The sequence below is a fragment of the Arvicanthis niloticus genome, chromosome 8 (genome assembly GCF_011762505.2).
Source record: "Arvicanthis niloticus isolate mArvNil1 chromosome 8, mArvNil1.pat.X, whole genome shotgun sequence".
Taxonomy (NCBI): domain Eukaryota; kingdom Metazoa; phylum Chordata; class Mammalia; order Rodentia; family Muridae; genus Arvicanthis; species Arvicanthis niloticus.
Window position 1 is genome coordinate 41,454,555 of NC_047665.1, and position 25,538 is coordinate 41,480,092.

At 39.9% G+C, this 25,538-nt stretch overlaps 1 protein-coding gene, 1 non-coding gene and 1 pseudogene across 6 annotated transcripts in view; 1 reads left to right on the top strand and 2 right to left on the bottom strand.

Annotated features, from left to right (window-relative positions):
* Positions 1–25,538, bottom strand: part of Elmo1 (engulfment and cell motility 1) — a 506,925-nt gene that overhangs the window by 319,973 nt on the left and 161,414 nt on the right. For all 5 annotated transcript variants that reach the window (XM_076939323.1, XM_076939321.1, XM_034510333.2 and 2 more), the window contains exons 7-8: positions 20,754–20,789; positions 4,011–4,110 (exon numbers count right to left, since the gene is read on the bottom strand). In XM_076939323.1, coding sequence (XP_076795438.1) covers positions 4,011–4,110; positions 20,754–20,789 — 136 coding nt within the window. The remainder of the gene's footprint in view (positions 1–4,010; positions 4,111–20,753; positions 20,790–25,538) is intronic.
* On the bottom strand, positions 1,692–1,823 carry LOC117714447 (small nucleolar RNA SNORA17). The gene has a single exon (XR_004607530.1). It is a non-coding gene; the product is annotated as a small nucleolar RNA SNORA17 (small nucleolar RNA).
* LOC117714473 (U4 spliceosomal RNA) lies at positions 7,148–7,304 on the top strand (annotated as a pseudogene).

Genomic DNA, 25,538 nt, shown 5'->3' on the forward strand with positions numbered 1-25,538 from the left:
CCTGAGAACCTGTAAAATCCCTCCATCCCCATCCTTCGTCTTTTTCTCTTCTTTTTCTTTCATTTTTTTTTTTTTGGTGAGACAATTTTTTACTAAAAAATTTTTTATTGGTTCTTTGTGAAGTTCACATCATGCACCCCAATCCCATCCATCTCCCCCTCCCCTCATACCTGCCCTCCACCCTTGCAAACCAACCCCCCAGAGGAAAAAAAAACTCATTGTAGAAGCTGTAGTATGTCACTGTGTGTCCCACAGTATACACATTTGTCCACACTTCTTTGCTTGCAAATGTTCGTTGGTTGCAATGAGTCATTTGTCTGGTGCACAGCATCTGATTTCTGCTACACTATCAATACAGGAGTAGATGTTAGGGTGGCTCCATTCAAAGCCCTGGATCTGGGCCTGAGAAGTAATGAGCTGGTGAGCCCTTGGCCTCTTGGGAACTCACAGCCTATGGCCAGCTCACCAGCAACCCCAGGAACCCCAGCAACCAGGGGCAACTCTGCCCTGTTGCCTGGGTGATGTGCAGGGTCCACTTTCTCATGAGTTGCAGCTGGTGAGAGACATGGCCAGCTCACCTGCCTACCATAGATGGTGAGGGAAGGGAGAGCATTTCTCCGTCATCCACGCCACCTCCTAGCAGACAAGAGGCAGGACCAGCTCTCCTGCCCTCACACCCTCCGTGTAGCGTACCTGCAGCTCCCACATGCAGGGCCAGCCCTACTGTGCTGCCCAGGTGAGGTACAGGACCCTTCTCCTATGTGGTGCAGCAGGTAAGAGGCAGGGACAGCTTTCCTGCTCTCATGACACCAGACCCAGGTCTGCCAGCAGCAGCAGCTGGTGAGTGGCAAAGGAGGAGAAGCCAATCTCTACCTCCTCCATGCCACCACAGGGGAGATGAGTAGGGCCAGCTCTGCCACACTCAACTATCCTCAAAGCTGGCCACCTGACACTCCAGCAATGTGCGGGTGAGAGGAACACTCACCCAAGCAGAGCCAGCTCTCCCATGATGCCCAAGTGAGGAATAGGGCCAGTTCTGCACAGCCCTCAGACATCAACATGTTCCTAGGCAGCAACCCAAACCAGGGACATCCATCAGGACTTTGGTAGTAACACACCCTTGCTGGTTGAGGGCCACAGAGCCAGATGTGGCCCTCAATGACCGGACAAGCCAGGAGTCAACCGTGCTCCCAGGTGGCATCTCTGGCTATTCACATCAGGGTGTTCCTCACTGCTCCCGAGTCTCCAGTTCTGCCTCTCTTCATTGTGCCCACATCCTTCTGTTTCTTTCTCTTCCATTTTGGCACTACTGATTTGCTCTTCTTAGTGGCCCCCAGGGTCTCCAAGTGTCTGGTATAGTCTCAGAAGTGCTAGGCCCTACTTGTGCTTTATGGTGGAAAGGTCATCTCTGATGACCAGCCATGGTCTAGCCTCCCCCCCAGCACAGGAGGTCTGCATGGCACCAGATGAGTCTAGGTCACTTGAGACTAGATCCCTGTCTGGGTACCCTGGTGCCCATCTGGTGGTTTTCTCAGACTCATTCCTTGCCTGGTCCACACTAATGGCCCTTCCTCAGGGTCATGCCTACCTGTAGCCCAGGTTCTTCCAGTGCATTGTTCCCCATCCTAGGACACTGTCTCGGCCTGCCTGGCCCCAGACTGGTGGTCATCTCAGACCTGTTTTTTTCAGGGAGTGTTAGACTACTAATCATTCAGATGGTCATAGTTCAGAACACTGAGTGTAGCCATCATCTCTTTCCTCTCAGCCTCCTACTGACACACATGTGACACAGCTGCCACACCTGTGACACATCTTAGAGCAGCTCATCTCCTTTTCTCATTCTTTCAGTATTTACTCATTTGTTACTAGATTCAATTACAAGAGAGTGGCTTAGACCTACAGATTCAGAGCTATACCAATTAACAGGACTCAACCCAGTTTTAACTGTAGTCTCCTTGTAATCCAACAAAAGGGCGTGTGCTATGAAGCACATGGTTTATTCTTGGCACTCGAAAGGTCATGTCCTTTGGATATTGCGACACAACCTAATATTAAACGGCATGGAAACCATCACATTGTCTCATGGCTTTTGCATTCTCATCAACTGCCAGGCTTTTCAAGTTTCCATAATCATTCCTGGCTAACACCCTTAGTTCTCTATGCTCCATTCCTGTGAACACATCTCCTTCTGACACACTTCCATGTATACACACAACACCAATCCAGGTGCTCAGAATGCTGGATTTGGCCCAGCTAATGGATAAAAAGGGTTAACTTTGCACAGCATAAGTAATTTCTGCTGTTTGTTTCAAACTCTCTTATCTAAGTAGCAATGCAATAAAAATTAGAACAAGAATATACTAAAGATGAAGCCTCTAAAAAATTTCAATTTTAATTTAAAATGCCAGAACAATTAGCTTTTGCTTCCTTAGTTTTAATGTGATTTTTACATTTAATTTAATGTGAATTGGAATCATCTCAACTAGTTAAAAAAACTAAATTGTCTCTGAACACTTAAATCATTTAAAGAAACAAAGTTTTATTACTTACAACACTGAACATTTCCTTGAAAATATATTTAAATAAAATTTCACCATATTCCTTCTATTTTTCAACTTCTACAGTTTTCTTTTAAAAAAAATTAAATGTTTCTCAGGCTGTGGATGTGTCTCAGATGGAAGCAAGAATCTCTGAAATATGGCTGAGTAGGCCAAGGAGGGCAGTTAGGAGACAGTGCAAGACAGTGGCCCCCGCCACTGAGGGGAGTCTCCTTTTCTATGACCCCGCTGATGTAAGGTAGGCTTAGCACACACACATATGCGCCTGCGTGCGCACATGCACACGCACACGCACACACACAAAGGAAGAGAAGGAAGAGGAAGAGGAGGAGGAAAGAAGGAGGAGAAGGGGAGGGGAGGAGAAGGAAACAACAGTAAACCCAGAAAGCTAATGCCAGTGAGCATACATAACTCTCAAAAACTCCTACTCAGAACTCACTATCCAGCAAGAGAGTCTCTGACACATGATGAACAAGACATTCAGATTATGAAAGAAAGACCTGCTGTAAACTCAGAAAGTATTAAAATTTTAAGTATAAAATTCCAGAAAACCCAGTATCTTATGTGTGGATTTGTTTCTCTAGAAATTATTCCAGAAAGCCAAGACATAGCAATCCTCACTCTTTTCTCATAATACATTGCCTATAGCCCCTGCCACCTCCAGATGAATGTTCTCCTGGGACACAACAGTATGTTTGGCTTTATCATCTATAAGAGTTTTCTTCTGAGCTATTTAGCCAACTGACAAAGGTATGGTTCTTTCTTACCTCTACCTCTGGATTTGTAGACGTAGAAAAAGAAAGATTTAGAAGTACATCAAGAAGTCCCTTAGTTTCCAATTAGCTCTTGCCTTAAATAGACATACAACATCCAACAGACATGGGGCATGCAGGGCTTCCATTGCCAACACCCTTGGTCCAGAGACTATGTCCCTCTCCTGTCTTTAATTTAATGTAGTTCCCCAAGATGAAAGTCAATTGAAAACCATATACCATTATCCCTTAATGGTGGTGCTTAGTACAAAAGTGGTCCCCAAAGACTACATATTTGCTTGCTTAGTCGCCCCTTTTAGGATGGACCCATTGATGAACTGTTTGGAAAGAATTGGAAGCGTGTCACTTAAAGTGAACGCGGAGATTTCAAAAGTCCACACCATTCCCAGTTAGTCCTATCTCTGCCTTGTTAGGTCTTAAGATGTACTATGCACATTGGGGCAGAGCATGTTGCTTGTTCTTTAACTCTGGGTTCTTACACACTACCGTTGATGATCTCTGTGGGAACAAAATGCAATTTTGACATAGCATCTGGGGGCTTTCTCCCCGCATATATAACACTACCAAAGTCACACCACTTTCAACATAAAAACTAAAGGAACAATTTTAAAACACCTATAATGCAGAGACCTCTGTGAAAACAGAAAGGGTGCAGGATTAGGGAAGCAGACTACCTTACCTTCTTAATGAATGCCACTGAGAACGTATCCCACGACACGATACCATGGTCCATCAACTCCACAAAGGCTGTGAGAGTGAAGGACAGCATGTCCCCAAAGCTGCAAAACAAAAGACATCAGTGTCATAGACACCAAAGCTTGACACCAGGAAAGATGTAGAAGTGAGAAGGTTCAGGAGAATCAAAATTTCAAAGACCACAAGGGCAGGAAGCAGGACACTAACAGAAAAGTTCACATACAAGTTATCAGAAAGGACAGAAACTCAAAACAACCAAGTAGAGCCAGAGACTGGACAGGTTTGTCTCACATGGAACACACTTTGGAGGACTATGTCCCATAGGCATTTCACTTAACCACTCTAAGACTCTGTTTCCTCCACCGGGAAGCTAAATAAGTGCTGTAAAAACCAAAGGCTGCATAGAGAGGACTTTTAAAAGTGTAAAGAGTAATTGCTTTTGGTAATGATAGCTTAACCAACTTCTCAGCAAATGGCAGATAATTAAGAGAGGAATTTTATGGCTTATAGAAATCAAGAAGAAAAATTCAAACCAATAATATTAAGAATTTGACAAACCAAGACAATGCAGAGGTCCCTCCATCTTACTTTCTCTCTGAAGCCATTTCATGTTTACCCAGAATTTGATCCCATTGATTTAGAATCCTGTGAAAAATAACCCAACTCTGTTCTAGGACCTGAGGCCAAAGTGGCCCGGCCATCTTAGCTTAGCTTCTGTTAAACTGCTTGCTTGTACACCCCCCCCCTGCCCCCACAGCTGCTGAGGAAGACAACAGGTCATGACTCTGATAGTCATGGTGGTCGTAGAGGTCCCCACATCTATGGAAATAATGGCTCTACAGAATGGGCTTGCTGGATCAGTGCTGTCTCCTTCAAATGGAAATTAGATAGTGCTGTGGTTTGGCTCAGCATAGCCCAGAGGCCCAGGGGTTTAAGGCTTTATCCACCTGAGCCCCAGTGGGAACCTGGAGAGATGGGGCTGAATGAGCTGTCTTTACATCACTGCTCCTGAAGAGGGCAGCGAAACACTAGTCTTTTCCTCTTTCTATCCTGAGAAGGGGTTTGTGCTCAACTTCACATTCCTGTCATGATGAACTACCTCACCAAAGCAAGGATCACACAATGCCAGTCAGGATTTCTGCAGTAGTGCATACATCCATACTCAGTTTTTACTTGGTTGTTCAGACTAATACATCACATTATTTCTCATTTCAAAGTCTCAAAACAAATTTAGGTTAGCGTTCTCTGTTTTCAACTAATACCATGAAAAAGAGGTTCACAGGCCATGTACAGCTTCTGCACATCCTTCCCTGCTGCTGCGCTGCTCAGTCCAGCTTTAAAAAGCAACTTTCACTTGGACAGCCATCATGCTGAAGTGCTGGAGCCCATCCAAAAGGAAAAGACTCACAGAACAATAATTCAGAGATCAGCGATAAAGAGACGAACTCAAAAGAAACGATTAGGAAGTCTCAAGTCAAAGGGCGAAGGGCTGGCCTCCCACTCTACATAGCAAGTTACTTCACTGTTCTGGCTTCCATTTCTTCATTTATTAAAAGCAATACAAGAGGAAGTCACTGGTGGCGACAATGGTCCTACCCTGCTGTTATTTAGGACAAAACAAGCCAGCTAACATGCCTCCAGCCCTTCAGACAGCATGGAGAATAAGTATCAGGGAGAGGTTGGTAAAGTAAGTATTTTAAAAAGCAAATGATGCCCAGGTTTTCGAGCATTCCACAAACCACTGTGGAAAATGTGTTCTGTTCATAGAAGCAGGGGAAACACGAGAATCCAGATCTTGCAGGTGCCCCCTAGGTGGCATCAGAGGATCGATTCTACTTCAGAAGAAACCAGAAGAAACAGAATATGCAGATTATTGAAAAAAGAAAAAAAAACTACAAGAGTAGAAAATACATAAAAAAAAAAAACAAGAAAATTTAAATAAATTGCCAGAGCAACCCTATAAAAATAGAGTCACAATAAAGTCCATTATCAATCCGTATAGGAGAAAATGCCTCTGGAAACAGGCAGCTAGCACATTCAATTACTAAGGTTTATAATTAGATTAGGTAGGTTTTTGTTTTTCTGCGAAAATACTATTATACAGTAATACAATAATACAATACATGTATTATTCAGAAGTAATATGGCAATTTTGTTTAGTTACGTACAAAGGGTAAAACAATCTGATATGATAAAGGTTCATAGACCTTTAGGGTCTGTGGTTCTTTGAGCTGTCATGGTGGCTATGAAGGGTCTGCCATGCCCTCCATAGAATGACATCGCCACAGCCTCTACTCAGTACCAAATGCCTTCCATAGTGATGAGAGAACTAACACAGCCCAAGAAAGCATCCTCTGCTCAACTCTTCCTTCCCAGCCAGCTACCTGAGCCCAGGAGCACCCATGGCCTTAGGGTCCACATCCGTCTCCATTACAGTCTTTATAAACAACAGATAAATCATATATATTTCTTCTAATGGAATCAAAGGCAAAATGACTCAGCTCCTCAGCTATCTGCTCAGTGTAATCTCAATCCAAATGGCCTAAGGGGAATAATCATTCTCTTTCAAAATGTTCAAGAAATCCGTCTACAGATTCCCCCAACAGGCTTCAAGGAGAAAGGGAGATAAATGGAGAAGTGTGCTGGTTTCTGAATCTCCAAATGAGCTGGCAAGACTTTAATCTGGATAGCTATTGAGGAGATAGAGCACGTTGCAGATAGCAAGCTCTGTGCTTGTCAGGTACCATCAAAAATAATGACTGACAAGGAAAAGAAAGGCTGTATCTTATAATGTGACTATCAGGATGATGCTCTCTGGTCAGAATTGGCTATTCACTAAAACAGTAGTTAGATGATTGATAGGTTGATAGAAAAAGTCATATAATACGACCTCCTCCGAATGCATTACCTGTTAAATAGTATTGTAGTATGTGTTATATAGTACAATATAGTGTACATACACACACATATATTTCACAGAGCACATATAATTCGTCATGGCTAATTGCTAAGCGGAGTAGTGTGCTTCCATAAAGGCTTTTTCACAATTAAACTTTAAGACTTCAGATGCAAGGCAAATACACCAGGCTAAATTTTTATTCTATTTGAAATCAAAAGACCAGCTTTGCGCAGTAGCAGTTTCATAGCCAATGAGGTTTATCCAAGGCGCGATTATTGCTAATTGATAACTGAAATCAAAAGACCTCTTTCCAGTGAGGTGGAGGTAGCAGCGTTTCTTGAACTCAGATGTCAATATTTACTTCCACTCCTGCAGGAGTGACTCAAACTCCACAGAGGAAAGACCAAAGCTCAGGTTCTACTTTTGAAATCCACGCTGAGTGGAGGATGAAGCCTTTTAAAGAATTACAAATACAAAGAAACCACACGGCACACTCTGGGCACTTTCTGGGACATTTTTCTTTGTGTTTTAATAAAGAGCTATGCTAACGGTTTTGCAGTACTGACTGCTGCACACTAAGCTGTCTGCAAACTGCACGTGCTGGCCGACTTCCACTCCCCCAGCTGACACACCATGTGTGCTGGAATGATTCAAGTAAATGTTTCTCACCAACGTGAGGATGAACCTTCATTCCAAGTGAAACCCAGCCAGTCTAAAAGCAAGCATGGAAACCTAAGCTGGTAATTGTATAAAAGCATAGTCCTTCCAAATGTTTTCATAGCATGGTGTGCCCAAGACGGAACCATCATTAAGACAATAAACATAAAGGCAACTTCTAAAGCTATTCGGGAGCAGTAGCAAATAAGCCCTTAATTGCCAAAGGCTACAGTTACTCCCCTGTCCAGGCTTCCTGTCTATCAAATATGGGTAACATTTACTTACATTGGAAGTTGTAGGTAACTAAATCCTCAATCAGACACTCTACTTATCCTCCAGAATCGGTTTGATCCATATTAGTAGGCATAATCATGACTTCTTTCCTAAACATTAAAATTGGTTATATTTGTATTAATCAGCCTGCCTCTCTGATGTCAGTATCTTGCTGTCCTGATAACCAGTCCCTACAGTAGAGCTTATGGGCACCTTATAGACATCTCGGATTTTCTTGTTAGCTATTTTTGCAAATACGTATTTTCACCTAAATTTTAGAATGTTGTCATGTTTTTTTTTTTTTAACTTTTCCATTTGTATATTGTATATGTAGTTTTGGTGTGGATGATTTGTGTCTGTGTGTGTCTCTGTGTATGGGTCTGTGTGTATACCTCTGTGGGTCTGTGTACTATGTGTGTGAATGTGTACCCGTGTGTATACACACTGTTGCACATGTGTATAGATCTAAGGACAACTTAACTTGCAGAAGTCAGGTTTTTTCTTTCACCATGAAAATTCTAGGAACTGAACTGAAGAAAGTGCCCTTAGCCAGTGAGCCATCTCACAAGCCCTTATATTTTTTTCAGTAATTTATATAGAATTAAACTGTGATTTGTGGAGAATCAGTAATATTAATATTGTTTATAAATCCATAAACATGATCTGTTCCCATTGATTTAGATCTTTAGTTTGGCTTTTAGTAATTTTTATATTTCCATGAACAGATAACTGCAAGTTTGGGTTGAATTTATTCAAAAGAATTTTCTCACTTTGACACTTTGTAAATGGGGAAATGTAATGCCATTTCTTTTTGTTTGCTATAAAAATGAAAGTACACAATATTTTACATATGGGCATTCTATCTCAAGATGTTGGTAGGTATGTTATCACATCTGCCAGGCTCTCGGCAGCTTTGTTAGAATTTTCTACATAATCGAGTCTTCTATGTATAGAGAGATAGCTTCATGTCTTTCTGATATTGGGCCTTTTAACTTCTTTCTTGGCTTTTCACAAACAGCAAGAACTCATACAGAACTCTGCCAAAAAGAAGTACGGGGAAAAACATATGTCTTTTTGATAATCTTAAACATAGAACACATTAGATTTCCTACCAATAGTACATCCACACACACACACACACGCACACACACACACACACACACACACAAACATATATAGTATACAAACTATATATGCATAGTATACACACAAACATAATATAGTATAATATATCGGGGTCTTCACCAGGCTGTTCTGCTGAGAACTTTCTTTTAAAGATTTATTCATGTATATGAGTATACTGTCACTGTCTTCAGACACAGCAGAAGAAAGTATCACAACTCATTACAGATGGTTGTGAGCCATGATGTTGTTGCTGAATTGAACTCAGGACATCTGGAAAAGCAGTCAGTGCTCTTAACCATTGAGCCATCTCTCCACCCCCTGAGAACTTTTAATATGGATATTGAGTTTTATGTTCTTTTTCCTATAAAAATGATTTTATCTGATGTATCGTGTGTTTTTTTTTAAATGTCTAACACTGATTAATTTTCAGGTGTTAAGCTGTTTCTGGTATAAATCACACTTGCCGGCTGGAGAGATGGCTCAACAGTTAAGAGCACCGACTGCTCTTCCAGGGGTCCTCAGTTCAGTTTCCAGCAACCACATGGTGGCTCACAACCATCTGTAATGGTATCCGGTGTTCTCTTCTGGTGTGTCTGAAGACAGCGACAGTGTACTCATGTACATAAAATAAATAAAAATAAATGTTTAAAAAAATTATCACAGTGGCCAATGTGTTGACTTCGTTGCCGTGGTAACTATCTGATGACGCAATATAAAGGAAGGAGAATCCACAACTCATAGTTTTACCTCAGAGTGGCAAAGAGAGAAGTGTGTATGTGAGTGAGAGTAAGTATGTGTGTGTGTGTGTGTGTGTGTGTGTGTGTGTGTGTGTGTGTGTGTAGAAAGATGGACGGAGGTGAATGACTGTGCTAGCAGCTTCCATCTTTTCATTTCATTCTACTTGGGTTCTCAGCCTATTGGAACAGGCACCTCCCACCTCCACCAATACTGCTGTCTGGAAATGACATTTCTCATAGCCACATAGTCACAAGTGCATAGTACAGAGAAGGGGGGAAGGGATCGGGAATGGGGGATACTATAGTTTACTCATCGCCTAGGTAATTCTCAATTCAGTCAAGTTGAAACTAAAAATTAACTATATTTCCCATGTTCAGTGACTAGAGGAGGCTGGGAGAAAACAGCCTTGACTTAGGGCTGGCCTGAGTCAAGATATGTTATTGTTTTATGTATTTCTTGGCTCTATGTTAATACGTGTGTGTGTGTGTGTGTGTGTGTGTGTGTGTGTGTGTGTGTGTGTGTTTTATTTCTCTAAGAAGCAGAGGCTGGAATAGAGTTAGGAGAAGAAGGAAGTTATTGGAAAACTAGGTGATGCCTGTGTAAGACAAATGCTAAGGCCTGGGCCTGGGGTGGCTTGGTCAGTAAAATGCTGGTCCTGTGAGGGAAAGAAGCTAGATTTGATACACCTCACCCCTGTACCCGCATAAAATGTTGGGTATGACGGGTGGAACGTGAAACCCCAGAGACAGGAGTGTCCCCAGGGCTCACTAACAAGCCAGTCCATCGTAGCTGGCAAACTTCAGGCCCGAAAGATTTGTTTTCAAGGACAGTATTCAGCATTTCCATCTGGTTTCCACAAGGTGCGCGTGCACACACACACACACACACACACACACACACACCACTTTGTGCATGCACACCTCCATACACATGCAGACACTTGCATGCAATTAAAAATTGAAAAGACAAAGCAGAAGGCATGAGAGTTTGCAGAACATACTGAAGATTAGATCCCGAAAGAGGAAGCAGATGAAAGAAAACCTAACAGTCAACTTCTAGAAAACTTCAGAATGGTGAGCAATAAACTTCAGAATGAACAATGTCTGTTGGAAAAGACCCATAATGGGCAGAAAGAGGTAGGCCCAGGCTCAGCAGAGAGGCTGCTGGGAGATCACAGTCATGGTTGAAAGCTGGCATACATTTAGAATGCACTATAGCTGAAAGCTGTCCAGAAACTACACTCCTTGAGACCGAGCAGCAAGTTATTCTGGAAAGGAGATCAAAGCTGTGTGTTTCCATGGCAGGTACACACTGTGATTTCTATTTCATAAGAACTTTATGCATTTTATCTAAAATTTAAAATTTACTAGCAAAGAAATATTTGCAGTAGGCTGTCATTTTGCTTTTAAAATCAGCAGGCTCTGCCCCAATCTGCTCCCTGCTGCTCCTAGAGCTTGCCTCTGTGATGACCATTTTTTACTCTCCAGAAGAAGGTCTCCAAATAATTTATTTTCCTAAAATGTCTTTATTATTTGTTTCTTTCATATTTCATTGATTGCTGTTTTTAGTCTTTTCTCTACTTAATAAGTTTAGATGCTTCCTACTCCCCTGAGTATTAATTTATATCGGTGATTTTTTTTTCTTATTTAAATTTTTTCATTCAATATATTTTGATCATATTCTTTTCCCTCCTTCAACTCCCCTCAGGTCTTCCTCACCTCCGTACCTACAAAGTCTTGTTATTTCTCCGAATCTCAACACACACCAATAAATAAATAAATAAATAAATAAATAATGCAAACAAACAACAATGTAAGACAAACACCATCCCCAGGTTCCACCCCCAGCCCCCAATACATAGTGCCCATTTTCTGTTGGCCCACTACTTCTGGCCATGGGGCACTGAGAATGGGGTCAGTTTTGCAGTGTGATTAACAGACTCAGTTACACTCCACTGGAGTGCTTATTTTCATTTTTCCAACAGGTATCAATTCAATTGTAAATAGCTCCTTCATGTTGTAAATAGTAACTTAATTCTGTATGATTTGAACTTGTGCTGTTCTCGTTTGGGCTGTCACAGTCTCTGTAAGTTTATGTAAGTATCAGTCCTGTTGAATCTGAAAGATGCTGTTTCCTTGGCATCACCTACCACCTCTGGCTCTTCCACTTCTTCTTCTGCACAGACCCCTGAGTCTTGAAGGGAGGGGTTTGACAAAGACATCTCATTTAAGACTAAATGCTCTAAAGTCTCTCACAGTCTACTCATTGTCTACTCGTGTGTTTCTTTAATAATTCCCATTAACTGCAAGAACAAACTTCTCTGATGATGGGTAAAGCAGTTTGTCATTAGAAATCATTTTATTGATACGCTCCCTTAGCAGAATCATAAGTTATCTTTTAAGCACATGACTTATCTAGTCTCAGGTTCTTGGCCACTTTAGAAGTGTCAGGTGTGGGTTCCATCTCATGGAGTGCCTTAAATCCAATCAAAAAAGGAGGTTGATCACTCCAATAATATTTTTGCCACTACTTCACCAGTGTATCCAACAAGACTGATACACATAGGAACTCACAGCCACTGTGACAGCAAGTACAAGAAAAGCACAGGTTAAAATCAGTTTAGGTTTTAGAGTTTGTAGCTGAATTATTGCTTTTTTTCATACAGTAGTATACAAAATAGCTTCCAGCTCCATGAATACTAGTTAGTAGGGGGTGAAACTTCAGGCTGGGCATCAGTTCAATTTCTCCATATTTTATAACACAAAAAAGTATTGCCTTCAGCAATAAGACCTTACCCATCTGATTACAGAGAATAACCAATAGCCTTGGCAATAGCCTGTGATGTTTGGAAATGCTCATGGGATCTTAACAAGTTTTAACACATTCCTGTCACTGAAGGTTTTATTTGGTGGCATAAGAAGTCTAGTTAGGCCATTATCCTTAGATGACTCTGTTCAAATTCCTTTCATATATGTATTTGTTTTAGGAAACGCCTAGAGGAGTCGGTTTCCATGTAGCATTTGCAAGGCCTTTGGTGTTAATAGTTCCTACACATATTCCCTCCTCTTCCCTCCCTTCCCATTCCTTCCCATTTAATTCTCCAATTCTGTGTCATCCCTCATATTCTTAGCTTTTTTTTTTTTTCAACATAAGCATTTAAGAGTATAGACTCTCCTCTAAACATTTCCTTTACCTGAACACACACATTTTGGTACCATCGCTTCAAATTATTTTGTATTTTCAACCAAGTAATTGTTCGTCAACTCTTAGATAAATAAGCATGATTTCTAATTTCTAATTTCCATGCATCTGCATATTTTCAGCTATTTATTAGTGATTTATTGTAAATATCCTTGGGATGAGAAGCATAACCTGCAAAATTCAAGTTAATTTAAAATTCTTGGGATTCATTATGATCTGCATCTGATCCACCTTGATGAACATTTCACACATGCTGAGATCTATATTCTCCTCTTAATAAGCATGATGCTCCATACACAATATACAGTAATGTTAATTATAGCATCTTTATCTTACTGGTTTTACCAAGTTTCCTACCCATTAGGAGACAGTAGTCTTTAAATCCTCAACTATCAGGATAGATTTATTTGCTTCTATTATTTTTGCTTCATGCATTTTGCAGCTTATGTTGGATTCATACATATTTAACACTTTTATGTTTCCTGATGACTTATTTTAACTATTAGTTACACCATTTTTCCTGATGACATATTACCTTTCATTCTTATATTTTCTGATATTAATAAAACCACTCATATATTAGTAGTAGCATGTGCAAGATATGTACTTTAACTTTCAAATTTGTATGTCCTCCTCTTCTACTTTATAAACAGTCTGTATCTGGGGTTATGCTACATTATTTGCTCCCACAATCCTAGCCTTTTAAATAAAGTGTATAGTCCATTTACATTTACTGTATTGTTAAGATTAAAATATCAATTAATAATTGGTTTCTATCTGTCCCATATATATTTTATTCTCAGTTCTCTTTTTTTGTTTCTTTTTTTTTATATTGGATATTTTATTTACATTTCAGATGCCATCCCCTTTCCCCGTTCCCACCCCCCAAGAAAACCCTTATCCCATGCCCCCTTTTCCTTTTTGCATTTATACACTTTTTTAAAATGTTAATCAAAGGCTTTATAAGTTTGGTAATGCTCAATCAGAAGTGTAACCCAATACCCAACCTAGATATACCAACTATCTTTGACTGGTGGAGACATGTGAACATCTGCTTCCCTGTCTCCCCCCTCTTTCTCTCTCTTTCTCTCTCTCATCACCTAGCTTCTCCTCCTCTCCTTACTCCTTCTCTTCCTCTCAGTACTTCTCCCACCTTAGCTCCTCCTACATATCACCCTTCCTGTTAAAATGAAACTTTTCTCTCAAAATACAATTAGAGCATAATTATGCCAATTTGTACCAGTGAGGTACAAGATAGTCCTAATACCCAGGCCATCATTTTGTTGACTAACCAGAACCTCTGTCATCTCTCCTAACTAAAACACTTAGTTCTGAACCTGGCTTTTTCCTTGGCTTTAGGATGAATGTCAGCTGAAAACCATCCACTCAAATCTTTTCTCTCAAGGTAAATAGCCAGGATTGGCTATGAGACTTTAAGTTTTCAACCCCGTCAGAAATCCAGAATGACTGAGTTAACTATAATTGTGGGAAGCACAAAGCATAGTTTCTAAAACTTAGCCAATTTATAGAGACCTCTGAACACATGGACACTCCCTATACTACAAAATGTTGGAGCATCTGTTCTTCCTCCTTCTGGCCCAGGATCATCTGACAGACCTTAGTGCTGAAGAATTATTAAGGGCTGATTATTCTGTCTAGGCAGATATAATCAGTCGACTATTCTGCAAGTGTGTCCTTTTCTGGACAGTAATTTGTCTGTAGATGGAAAGAGGCAATTCTTGCCTAGTGGCTGTCTCCCCACAACTCGAGTAACTCCAAAGATGCTCAATTTCTTCTTAGAATTCAATACAGGGAGCTGTCAGGAGCAGACAGGTCTCTAATCAAAATGAACATTACTACAGGAATGTTTGTAACATCCATTCTGTGGACTTCTGATGTTTTAAAAACCAACTATCCATGTAAGGTAATCTGGACTGTTGTCTGTTAACTCCACTCAGCTATTTCTAAATAAAACATAGAAAACACCTTGACAATAAATTCAAAGCCATGAATTTTCTATAGTCCCTTAACTCACAGGCTACCCATCTTGAATCTGTTTTTAAAAAGTTAAAGAAGGACTGGGTCTAAGCCTTGTATTCCTAAATGTGTTATACAGGTACAATGCCTATGAGAGTATCAATATTCATCTCACTTTTATATCAATAAGAAGCTCGTACCAATGAAAACCTTAAATTTGTAATCAAAGTAAATCTGTGCCATTTAAGAAGTTATAACTTCATCTTGATAATAATTGTACAGATTTCTACCAATAGGTTATGGCTATTCAATAAATCCTAGTTAATCCTCCCTTTTCCCACAAAACCACTACTTTCCCTAGAAAGACGGCCCAATATTTACCACCTTAGTCCCCAAGCCCAGGGAATAGGGGCGCTGACTCTTCATTAACTTCTTCAAGCTGATTATGGGTCTTGTATTCTCAGTTCTCTTAAGTTGCTTTTGAATTAATGAAATATTGTTTAGCAGCTCAATTTAATATTTCCACTGGATTTTCAGCTACAAACTTTTATAATTTTATGCAAATTTTATTAACACACTAAGGTTTACATACAGAGAGGATTACACAATAGAAAGCTTGTTAGAGTATCTTTCCTGTCTCCATCTGTTACACTCCTACTGTCATATATTTTAAATCTACATAGGTCATAAACCCTATAATAAAACAGCATTTTAATTTCAATTTATATAGTTACATGTCTTCAAATAAAAAACTACATTTTATTTTATCTTCATATATACATTTGATAGTTTCCAGTATTCTTCATAGTTTCAGATAAAGCCCAATTTTTATCTGCTGTCAAGTCTCTTCCATTTGAAGAGTTTGCTTTTTATCGCATATAATGTAGGAATGCTGGCAATAAGCTGTCTTTTTAGTTAGTTATTTGACAATTTTATATAATGCATTCTGATTAATCTCTTCCCTCTGGAAACTAAAAGAATATCAGTTCACCTTCATTTCACAGTTGTTTCTGTTTCTTCTTCTTCTTCTTCTTCTTCTTCTTCTTCTTCTTCTTCTTCTTCTTCTTCTTCTTCTTCTTCTTCTTCTTCTTCCTCATCCTCATCTTCCTCTTCTTCTTCTTCCTCTTCCTCCTCTTCCGCTTCCTCATCCTCCTCTTCCTCCTCTTCTTCTTCCTCTTCCTCCTCTTCCTAGTCCTCCTCCTCCTCCATCCCTCCCTCCTTCTTCTTTATATGTTGCCTTCTGGTCTTCATTATTTCTCTTTCCCTGGCTGCCCTAAAGGTTTTAATTTTAACATGGATTTTGAAAGCTTTTATATTCTCAGATATAATTTCCTTTGTATTCATCTTTCATGGGTTTCATAAGTTTCTTAACTCTGTGAATTTATATATCTCTATGAATTTTATTTTTTTCTGTAATGATTTCTAAATATTTTTCTGTCCCATACATTTTTCTCTCCTTTTGAGAGTCCTTTTGAGACTCTAATAAGTATATTTTAAGTCATACTTTTTACCTCATAGGTAAAGTGTTTACTATTCGGTTTTTTATTTTTAACCTGAATGATTACATATTGCAATGCTAGGCCACATTGTTGCCTTCATTTCTATAAAGTGAATTTTTTCATTTTAACTATTACACTATTTAGACTTGTGGGGTTTTTCTTTCCTTTTTTCTTTCTTTCTTTTTTTTTTAACCACTTTAAATTTTTTGAGGGTTTTCTTTATACCTACATGGAAATCTGTGCACCAGTTGCACGCAGTGATCATGAAGGCCAGAAAAGGGTATTAGGTGCCCTGCAACTGGAATACAAACAGTTATGAGCTACCATTGGGATGCTGGGAACTGAGCCCAGGTCCTCCAGAAAAGCAGCCACTGCTCTTAACCACTGAGTCATCTCTCCAGTCTCCACTTTTTTAGTTTTATAAGTGATATCTGCTTGTGTTTCCTGTTCTCTATTTCTCTGTAAAAGCGTCTCAAAAGTTCATTCATTATATTAACACTTTACTTTAAACATATTTTTATTACTATTAATTTTTGTTAAAGTAATGGTTTTATGATATTTTCCCAGTGTCTTTCATTTGACTTCTGTTCATTTCGTGTCACCATTGCCCTTCTTTACCCAAAAGTCCTTGTCTTTGTCACATACACATATACCCTACCCATCACCACCACCCAACTATCACTACTACTACTACCACCACCACCACCACCACCACCTCCTCCACCACCACCAGCAACAACAACAACAAAAACTACTACTACTACTACTACTATTTTCAAAAGTTCAAGAATTTTCATCAGTCAATTTAGTATCTGGTCATCTTGGGTTCAATTTTCTACTAAGTTTTTTTTCTTCCTCTCCTAACTATCTATTGGTCATTCTTAATGATATAATATATAGTATTGTATACTAGACACTGAGTAAGATTGTCAGTCTTCATAACTCTGACTTTTGTTCTAGTAGGTTAGCTCAGCTATACTCTGCAGTGACTGACAGCTCACAATTCTGGACAATCAGCTTTCAGTCAGAACGTGGCTTTTTTTAACCAGGCTTTCTGGATGTGCTACACACACACATTTACATTGCAGTAGTATGTGATGGATTCCTAAACAAGTCATAAGGTGTGACATCTTGTATAATCTGAGCTTTGCCCAACTCCATGGACTCTCATTAATATTCTAGCTGCCTGTTAGCTCCAAACTAAACTGGTAACAGGCTAACACCGAGCCTCACTGGTAGCTCTTATACTGGGAACAGCAGGCATCCTGCTACAAAATGAAGCAAACAAACAAATCTCACTGAAGCTCATTTCTTTCCCGAAGATGGATTCCTTCTATGTTCTTCCATTAGTATCTTCAAACAGGTATTTCTAGATGTTTTGATTATAACATTTAATCTAGATTTTTCTCATCATTATCTGTGCTAGTCTTATTACGTTACTTTGTCATAGCAGACCCAGGGCACTAGCTAGAGATTTTTATTCATAAATGACAAAGGAACACCATTAGGTCCTTCAGTAGTTCAACAAAACAAAAGTTAAAATTAGCTGCCAAATTCTAAAGAAAATATATTTGGTTAAGAACCCCAATTCTCCTACTTTGGTAAATCGTAGGAGGCCAATGGCAAATTTTCATCCTAGCTCTGCCGTCTGATTTTAATCTCTACATCAGCGAACAGATCTTCATGCAGACTGTATGGTGGACTTAAGTAATGACTTTACACTAGAAATATATTATTCAATTCCACCCTATTATAGTGTCATGTACAAAAGAGTTCCCAAACTAATACTCTTACTTCGTGGAAGCAATGGGGAGAATTTGCACTACAGGGCTAGGCAAACAATATTCTATCTGGAGGCTTGAAATTTGAAATCAAGCCATGAGACAGTGTCAAACACCTTTAATTCCAGTACCGGGGAGGCAAAAGCAAGTGGGTCTTTTATCTATCTATCTATCTATCTATCTATCTATCTATCTATCTATCTATCTTCATGTGTACCTTCGTATATCTGTGTGAGTACCTGCCATGAATATGCCACTGTCAGTAGGAGTCAGAAGAAGTGCTACATTTCTGGATCTGGAATTATGGGCAATAGTGACCTTGCCTAATATGGGTATAGAAAGCAAGCTCAGATCTCTAGAACAGCAGTGTGTGAATTCACTCTTAACAGCTGAACTCTCTTGCCAGCTCCCAAGAGAGAGGTTTAACTGGAGAGGCAGTAGAATAAATGTGTTATGAAAGAAGAAATCAGGGATAGTAGGGGTAACGGCCTAAATAGGGATGGGGTAGTGAGATAAGGGAGAGGAGGAGGTCGTAGGTGGCTTACCAAGACTAAGGATCTGTGGAAAGGCCTATGGAAACAGACTAGTTAGCAAGCTGATTATAAAATGTAATTCTAAAACTAGTTCCAACAGAATTACCCTCTATAGTCAGGCAGCTCTAATCCCTCAGGACATGGGCTATTAAGTGAGAATCACAGTGCAAGGCACTGGTATCTCCCTGAGTTACTGGACAGGGAAGTTCCAGAAGTCTCCAAAGCAACACAAGTTGATTCCCATTGCTTTCGGTTACCCACCATAGCTACATGGTAAGACTACAACCTTTGGCTGGAAGACAGAAAACAATTTCAAACTGAAACTGTCTCCCTCCTGGCTAACTTTCATAGAGCCAAAGGTTACTAGGCAGACTTCCTGGAGATAAAAACCATCCATGGTTTTACTCAGCAATTGAATCTGAATACTAGAATACCAACCTACCAGAAAGGATGTGCCTATTGCTGCAATAACAGAGTTACAGTTGTGAAGTACCTAACTGCTTTATGATTGCATTTGACACCTGCTCTACCAGAGGGAAGCTCATGCTGGTACTTTAATCCTGGTTAAAAGCCCATGGCTAGATCATCCTCCTTTTGATAGAAATTGCTGCTGTTGTCTTGCTAAATGGTCATTTTGTCAAACTGCCTTCCAAACACTTACTATTATAGTCATAGATGTAGACAGCTCTCAACATTGGTCTGAGATGCTTCGTTTAGCAGAATGCAACACTCAGTGTTACAAATAAGAGATTAAGTGCTCATCCATAAATGAGACATACTTGGACTGGGGAACTGACTTAGCAGTTAGGGATACTTCCTGTTCTCCCTGAAGACCCAAATTCAGTTCCCAATATGTATATTTTGTGGCTTACAAACCACCTGTAACTGCAGCCCCTGGGCACCTAACACCCCTTTCTGGTTTCTATAGCAGACACATACACATGTGGCATACAGTCCTACATACACACACATGTACATATAATTAAACAAATAAATCTTTAAATTGGACATCCTTGAAAAGACACACACACACACACACACACACACACACACACACACTCAGGAAACTTTGCAGAATAGAAAACAAATGAAATGAAAGGACCAGAAATGGGGAAAAGTTCTATGAAATGCTATCTACTAGACATGATATTGCTATCAAACTCATGTTCACACAACATCTGTGGTTACCTGGAGAAGACCTGCACATGATCAAGCCAACCAAAATTCTGGCACTCTCCAGCACCCGCCCTTTACTGAGGAGCTACTAGCAGTTGGTAGTGGCTGAGGACAAGAAAATTATCCTTTTTCAAATATGTGACCACTGGGAGGTTTCTCATGGTCCAGTGGATGACACTCTCTGTATGTATAGACAAGGCTAATTGGACTTAGTGGTTATCAAAACATACAAACGTAGAAGCAAGCATGAAACAAATTGAGAAGTAGTTGTGTTATGGCACAGAGAGGAAGTTGGTGGGTAATCAGATATGCAAATGATCACGCTTCATTATATACACTAGTAAATTCTCAATAGTAAGGAAAATATCATTTTAAAAAGGTAACTTCTAACATCTCCAGGCATCACTATCATGCAGATGACTTAATATATAGGAGATGGGTGAGAAAACTTTCTTTTTTAGACTTTAATAATTTTCATTCTATATACAAATCTTGTTCTGTTTTGTTTGTTTAATATGAATCTTTTGCATTCTGAGTCGCTAAAAAAAAAAAAATCAAAGACTCTAATACTCAACAACACATGGACCACAAAGAGAACATTTTATTTGAAGTAATACATAAAATTACACCTATCATTGCTCAAGGAAGAGAGCAATTCAGCTTTGATCATTTAGTGATAACTATCATAAAATATCCTTTCTGCCACAGTAAATAACAAAAGGAAATTAAAAAAATTATCTAAAAGAACATCAAACAAAAAGGGGAAACACTCAAAATATCTAGATGCATAATTATGAAATGAGAGGTAAGGATTTAATTAGGCACAGTAAGTTAAGTATGAAATTGTATCAGTAGATGTTTCCTTACCAGGGTTTCATAATCTTCTGCAACTTCTGGTATCGTCTGCAAAATGAAGAACAACCATATGAGTTTCCAAACAGCGATTTTTATGTAACAAACCCATGTAGAAGAAAATTCAAGATTAGGCACAGGCCAGTAGAAACACTTACTCATCTAAAAACATGAGCCATACTAATCATTGAACAATGGTAAGAGTCAGAAACCAAGACAGCCATGTTCAACGGAGAAAGAAACCCCATGGAGTGAGTATGGGCGACTTTGCAATGGTTAAAGCTGTTGCAAAAGGACTAGACTAGAAGTAACTTATTTTCTTTCTTCAATAAAACCCGCACTGATTGCAAATGTCTTCATCTCTGGAGAGCCAGTCTAGAAACCATGACAGTCAGGAAGCTAGGAGTGAGGCTCGAAATGGAGCCTGCCACAGACAAACCTGTGTGAGCAAAGGACATGCGGGCTTCTAAATGTTTCAAGTATTTTAAAATATTTTATGCTTACTCTTGTTAAGACTCTTTTATGGAACCAGGCACTTTTGCAAACATCTTACCCTCTTGCCTTGGCCTCAAAAGTGTTAAGATTACTTGGGAGGCAGCAGAAACTTCCTAGGCTCAAGAAGACAGAGGTAAAGACTTAAAAGACTCTAATTCTCTCAAGGGACTTCCATTCCTCAAGTCAGACAGATCTATCCAGCTTTAAATCTACCTGTAGTGTACTGGACCAGGCCATCCCATCTCTAAGTTCACTCCCTCCCTACAGCTGGTCACACGTCTAAGAAACAGACTATGATGCTTCACTTTCAGTGTAAGGTGTGCTTGGAGTTTATCAGAATTATGGACAAGCAGGAGGCAACGGGCAACTCTCCTCCACCTAAAGATGGTGCATGCTTCTCTCAGAACTCTGACACTTAGAAAGTTCCAGGTCATCTGCAATGTGACTGAGCACACCACTAGAAAAAAAAGGAAGAAGTGCCAAGCCCCAGATTGTTTTGTAGATTCAGCTTTGTGTCCTAAACCAATGAGCTGGGCATTTGGAAAGAGGAAAGAGCTGAACCTACGGAGAAGACAGGGATTGTTCATGATTGAGAGTGACTTTAGAATACACTGCTTTGTGCCAGATCAGTCCACCAGCCATTTTCGGTTTTTCTCTGAGCCAGTGTCACTTTCTACAAAAATTAAAAATGCTTTGTTGTGCTAAAGAGATTGGCTTAGTGGTTAAGAGCTCTTCCAGAGGTCCTGAGTTCAATTCCCAGCAAACAGGTGGTGGCCCACAACCATTATAATGGGATCTGATGTCCTCTTCTGTTATGTTTGAAGACAGCTACAGTGCACTCTATATACATAAAATAAATGTTTTTAAAAAATGTTTTGTTTTAAAAACTTTCAAACCATGTTGCTCAACAAAAACGTGGTATGTATCTCGTGGCCTTATAAGATCCATGGGGACAATCTGTCTTGTTTCCTGAACGGGATGTTGCCTGAAAGGGATCTCCCAGAAGTGTATCCAGATTCAACTCAGAGTGGTGTTGAGTTAAGCCCCAAGCTCCAGCTTGTGAATAAAGACCCTGGTGTGATTTAAAAAAAAAAAAAAAAGTTTTGTTTTCACTAGTCTTTTGAATTTGTTGTCTTATTTCTCACATACCCCTCGCCCCAATCATCGGAGTTTCAGAATACTTATAGGAGCCTGCCTGGCATCTGATTTTCTTTCCTCATCTTCAGTGACAAAGGCTGTCCCATCTCTAAGCTCACTGCCTTTTCAGTCCTTTGAAAAGCAGGGCTTTGCATGAGAAGAAAGGGACAGAAGTTCAAATGCACGCACTTATGTACTTAAGTGGTTGCTGAATGATTTCATTCTTCAAGAGAAATTACAATCTATATCTAAATATAACCCTAAGACAAGAAAAAAATGATGGGAAAAGTTGCAGATACAGGAGAAGGGAACAAAGCCCTCACCTAAAAATCTGGTTGAAGTCTCTTGCCAATAAAGAAGAATCCCACATGTTGACAACTACTTTAGCAGTTTTCCTTCCTATATATGAGCTACAGTTTTCTAGGAATCTCACCAGAAGCCCATTTGCAAGGAGGAGCATGTAGTAAACCCCTGTAAAAGCACAATGGCTCCTGGCCTTGTCTCCTCACCAGACCCTAATTCCAGTTTTGGAGTCTCCAAAGCCTGCCCACTATGTCACTTATAAAAAGAAAGGAAAGAGAAAAATGGATTCTTATCAAAATGGTATGTATGGCTAATACTAAGATAATTAATCATGAATCTCCCTTGAAAAGCTCATCCCTATCCTGGTGATGTACACTGTGACTCTCCTCAGAGAAGCCGGTACCTACACACTTGCATGTGTCTTACCTCTGACTCCCTTGACTAACCCATACCCACTCTTGAGTGTGTCTTGTCCCTGTGACTGTCTCTTAGAAAAGTATACCCCATGCTCTTGGGTGTATCCTACGTTATCCATGAAAACCTCTTTCTCTCTCAATTGTCAGGCTGAGACTTGAATTAAAATGTATTTAACAAAGTCTCCAACTCTGCCTCACTGTTCGAAGAAGTCCAAGTCCTGAAGGTCTGGTCCATTACTGCAGATGTCAAAGCAAAGTACTTGGTTTGGGCTAGTGTCAATGATTCAAAAATAAGGCTATAGGCTGCGAGGGTGACAGTATTGAGCTGTGTCTATTCCCACACTGCTGACAATTTCTCCAGAAACCCAAATAGCCACATGAAAACTAAACTCTATGTAATTCATAAAACAGAAAAGTAAGTTTGTCCTCTTCCCTTTCAATCCCCCTTCCTTCATTTAACATAAAATTTAGTATTTTACTGCCTTCCTTTATCAGAAGTCATTGGCAGAATCAAAGAAGGAAGGAAGACTGGCACAGGAGACATCTGCTAGGGACATTGTAAGAACCCAACGGGACCACGGGGGAAATAGCACTGCTTTGAAAGATGTCTCATGTCAGGACTAAGGTTTAAAAAAGCTAAATAAAGGGAACATCGTGAAGAGCCAAAAAGAAAAACAATGTTCTGAAAATAATGGGAGACAGACAAAAGGACACAGAGACTGCAGAGTCATAGGCCAAGCCTGGGAGAAGAGGACCATACAATAAATAATACTAGTGACAGAGGACAATCTACTGAACAAACAGGAATAAAGAATCTGCTTGGTTGTAAAGGGTGATGTGGCCATAAACTTTAAGGACCAAACCTCTGGGGTAGTCATAGAAACCTGATTTATGAGACTCCCTATCTTGTCACTGTGCTAACCGTGGCCAATTTAAAATACCAACATGACATCCTTGAGCTCACATCAAGAATAATTATACAAAAATGACAAGGAGCTAGCCAAACCTCTCACCAACAAAGGATAAAACAAATGAACACTAGACCATAGCGTCGGTGCTACAGACGGAAGGCACTACAACATACTACAACATGCAGAGACAGTGCTGCTGCGGAGCACGCGTGGGAAAACCATCACTGACACAAGTCATTCAGAAAAGAACGTCAGATCTGAAGTGAAACTGAGGTGGCAGGTTCAATTTTGCATGATTTCATAGTCATTTCCTACACATCATTTATTAATCAATTCAAATTTTAAAGAAATGTCACAACAAAGACACCTAGACCTAATCAAGTGGCTAAACGTTACAAAGAGACATCATGTGGCCTCAAGAGGACCAAATTTTAAAAGACCCAACAGGTATTTATGATGAGGAAGAGACTATGGGTGTGATCTTGAGAAAACAGTAGATAAGGCTGGAGGAAAACACCCAGGTTTCCATGGACAACTGTGCAAATGTGTGCAACACAGCCTTCTGCACTATCAGGCTCTTGCAGGTTGACCTGAAGTCATTTTACAGCTCTGCATCCTCTAGATAATTAACGATGCTATTGTCCTGTCTGGTAGTGATTTAATTGCCTTCCTTAGGCTTGTGGAAAACCAGTTTGTATCCATTTGCAATTCCTCTCAACATTCCTTTGTTCCCTATAAATCTGGGTTCTTTTGACTTTTCTTTGAAAATATTTCAGCCTGTCTGGTTCCCTCATCTTCTATGGGTAAATTCTTTTAACGCATGGTCACGTCTATATTTACATGAAAATCATAATATTACCTCTCTCTGAAGAGTGTCTTTAACAAACTACTATTGAGCCAGCCCTATTGGTGATCATTCAAGGAAGTTCCTGGAAATAAGCTTTCACTGAAGCAGTTGCAAGACTAATGTACTGGTTAGCCCCCTTATTAGCTGTTCTTTCCCACTTGTGTGTCCAATTTAATATGCTGGTGACTATCAGGTGAAACCTTTTCAAATGCATTAAATTAGCAGACCACTAGTCACTACCAACCAACCCCAAAGCTAAGAGTGGCATCAGATAGCCTCAAAGGCCTTTCATAGGCTCTCCAACTTTACTGTAACCTGCTTCTCTGATGATTTCACCAATGTATTTTCATTTTCTGTTCTGTTAATATGAAACATCATGAAACTGCTTCCACACTGGGATATATAGAATTTGGAGTCGTCCCCCCCCCCCCGACACACACACACACCTCTGTGTCAGGAGTTCTGTACAGCACTCAAAGAGCACATGCTTGATTAAAGGAATGCTGTCTACCAATCCCTCCTCAGTGTGGATGTCAACAACTCCAAAGCTACAGCACCATCAGTGTGTTAGTGATTTCCACCACAATCTCACAATACTCAGAAGAGGAAATAGCTCCAGTTCAGGGAAGCAAAACCAATCTGAGGAATGAAAATTTACTCTGACAATACAGAAGCAACTTCTACACAACAC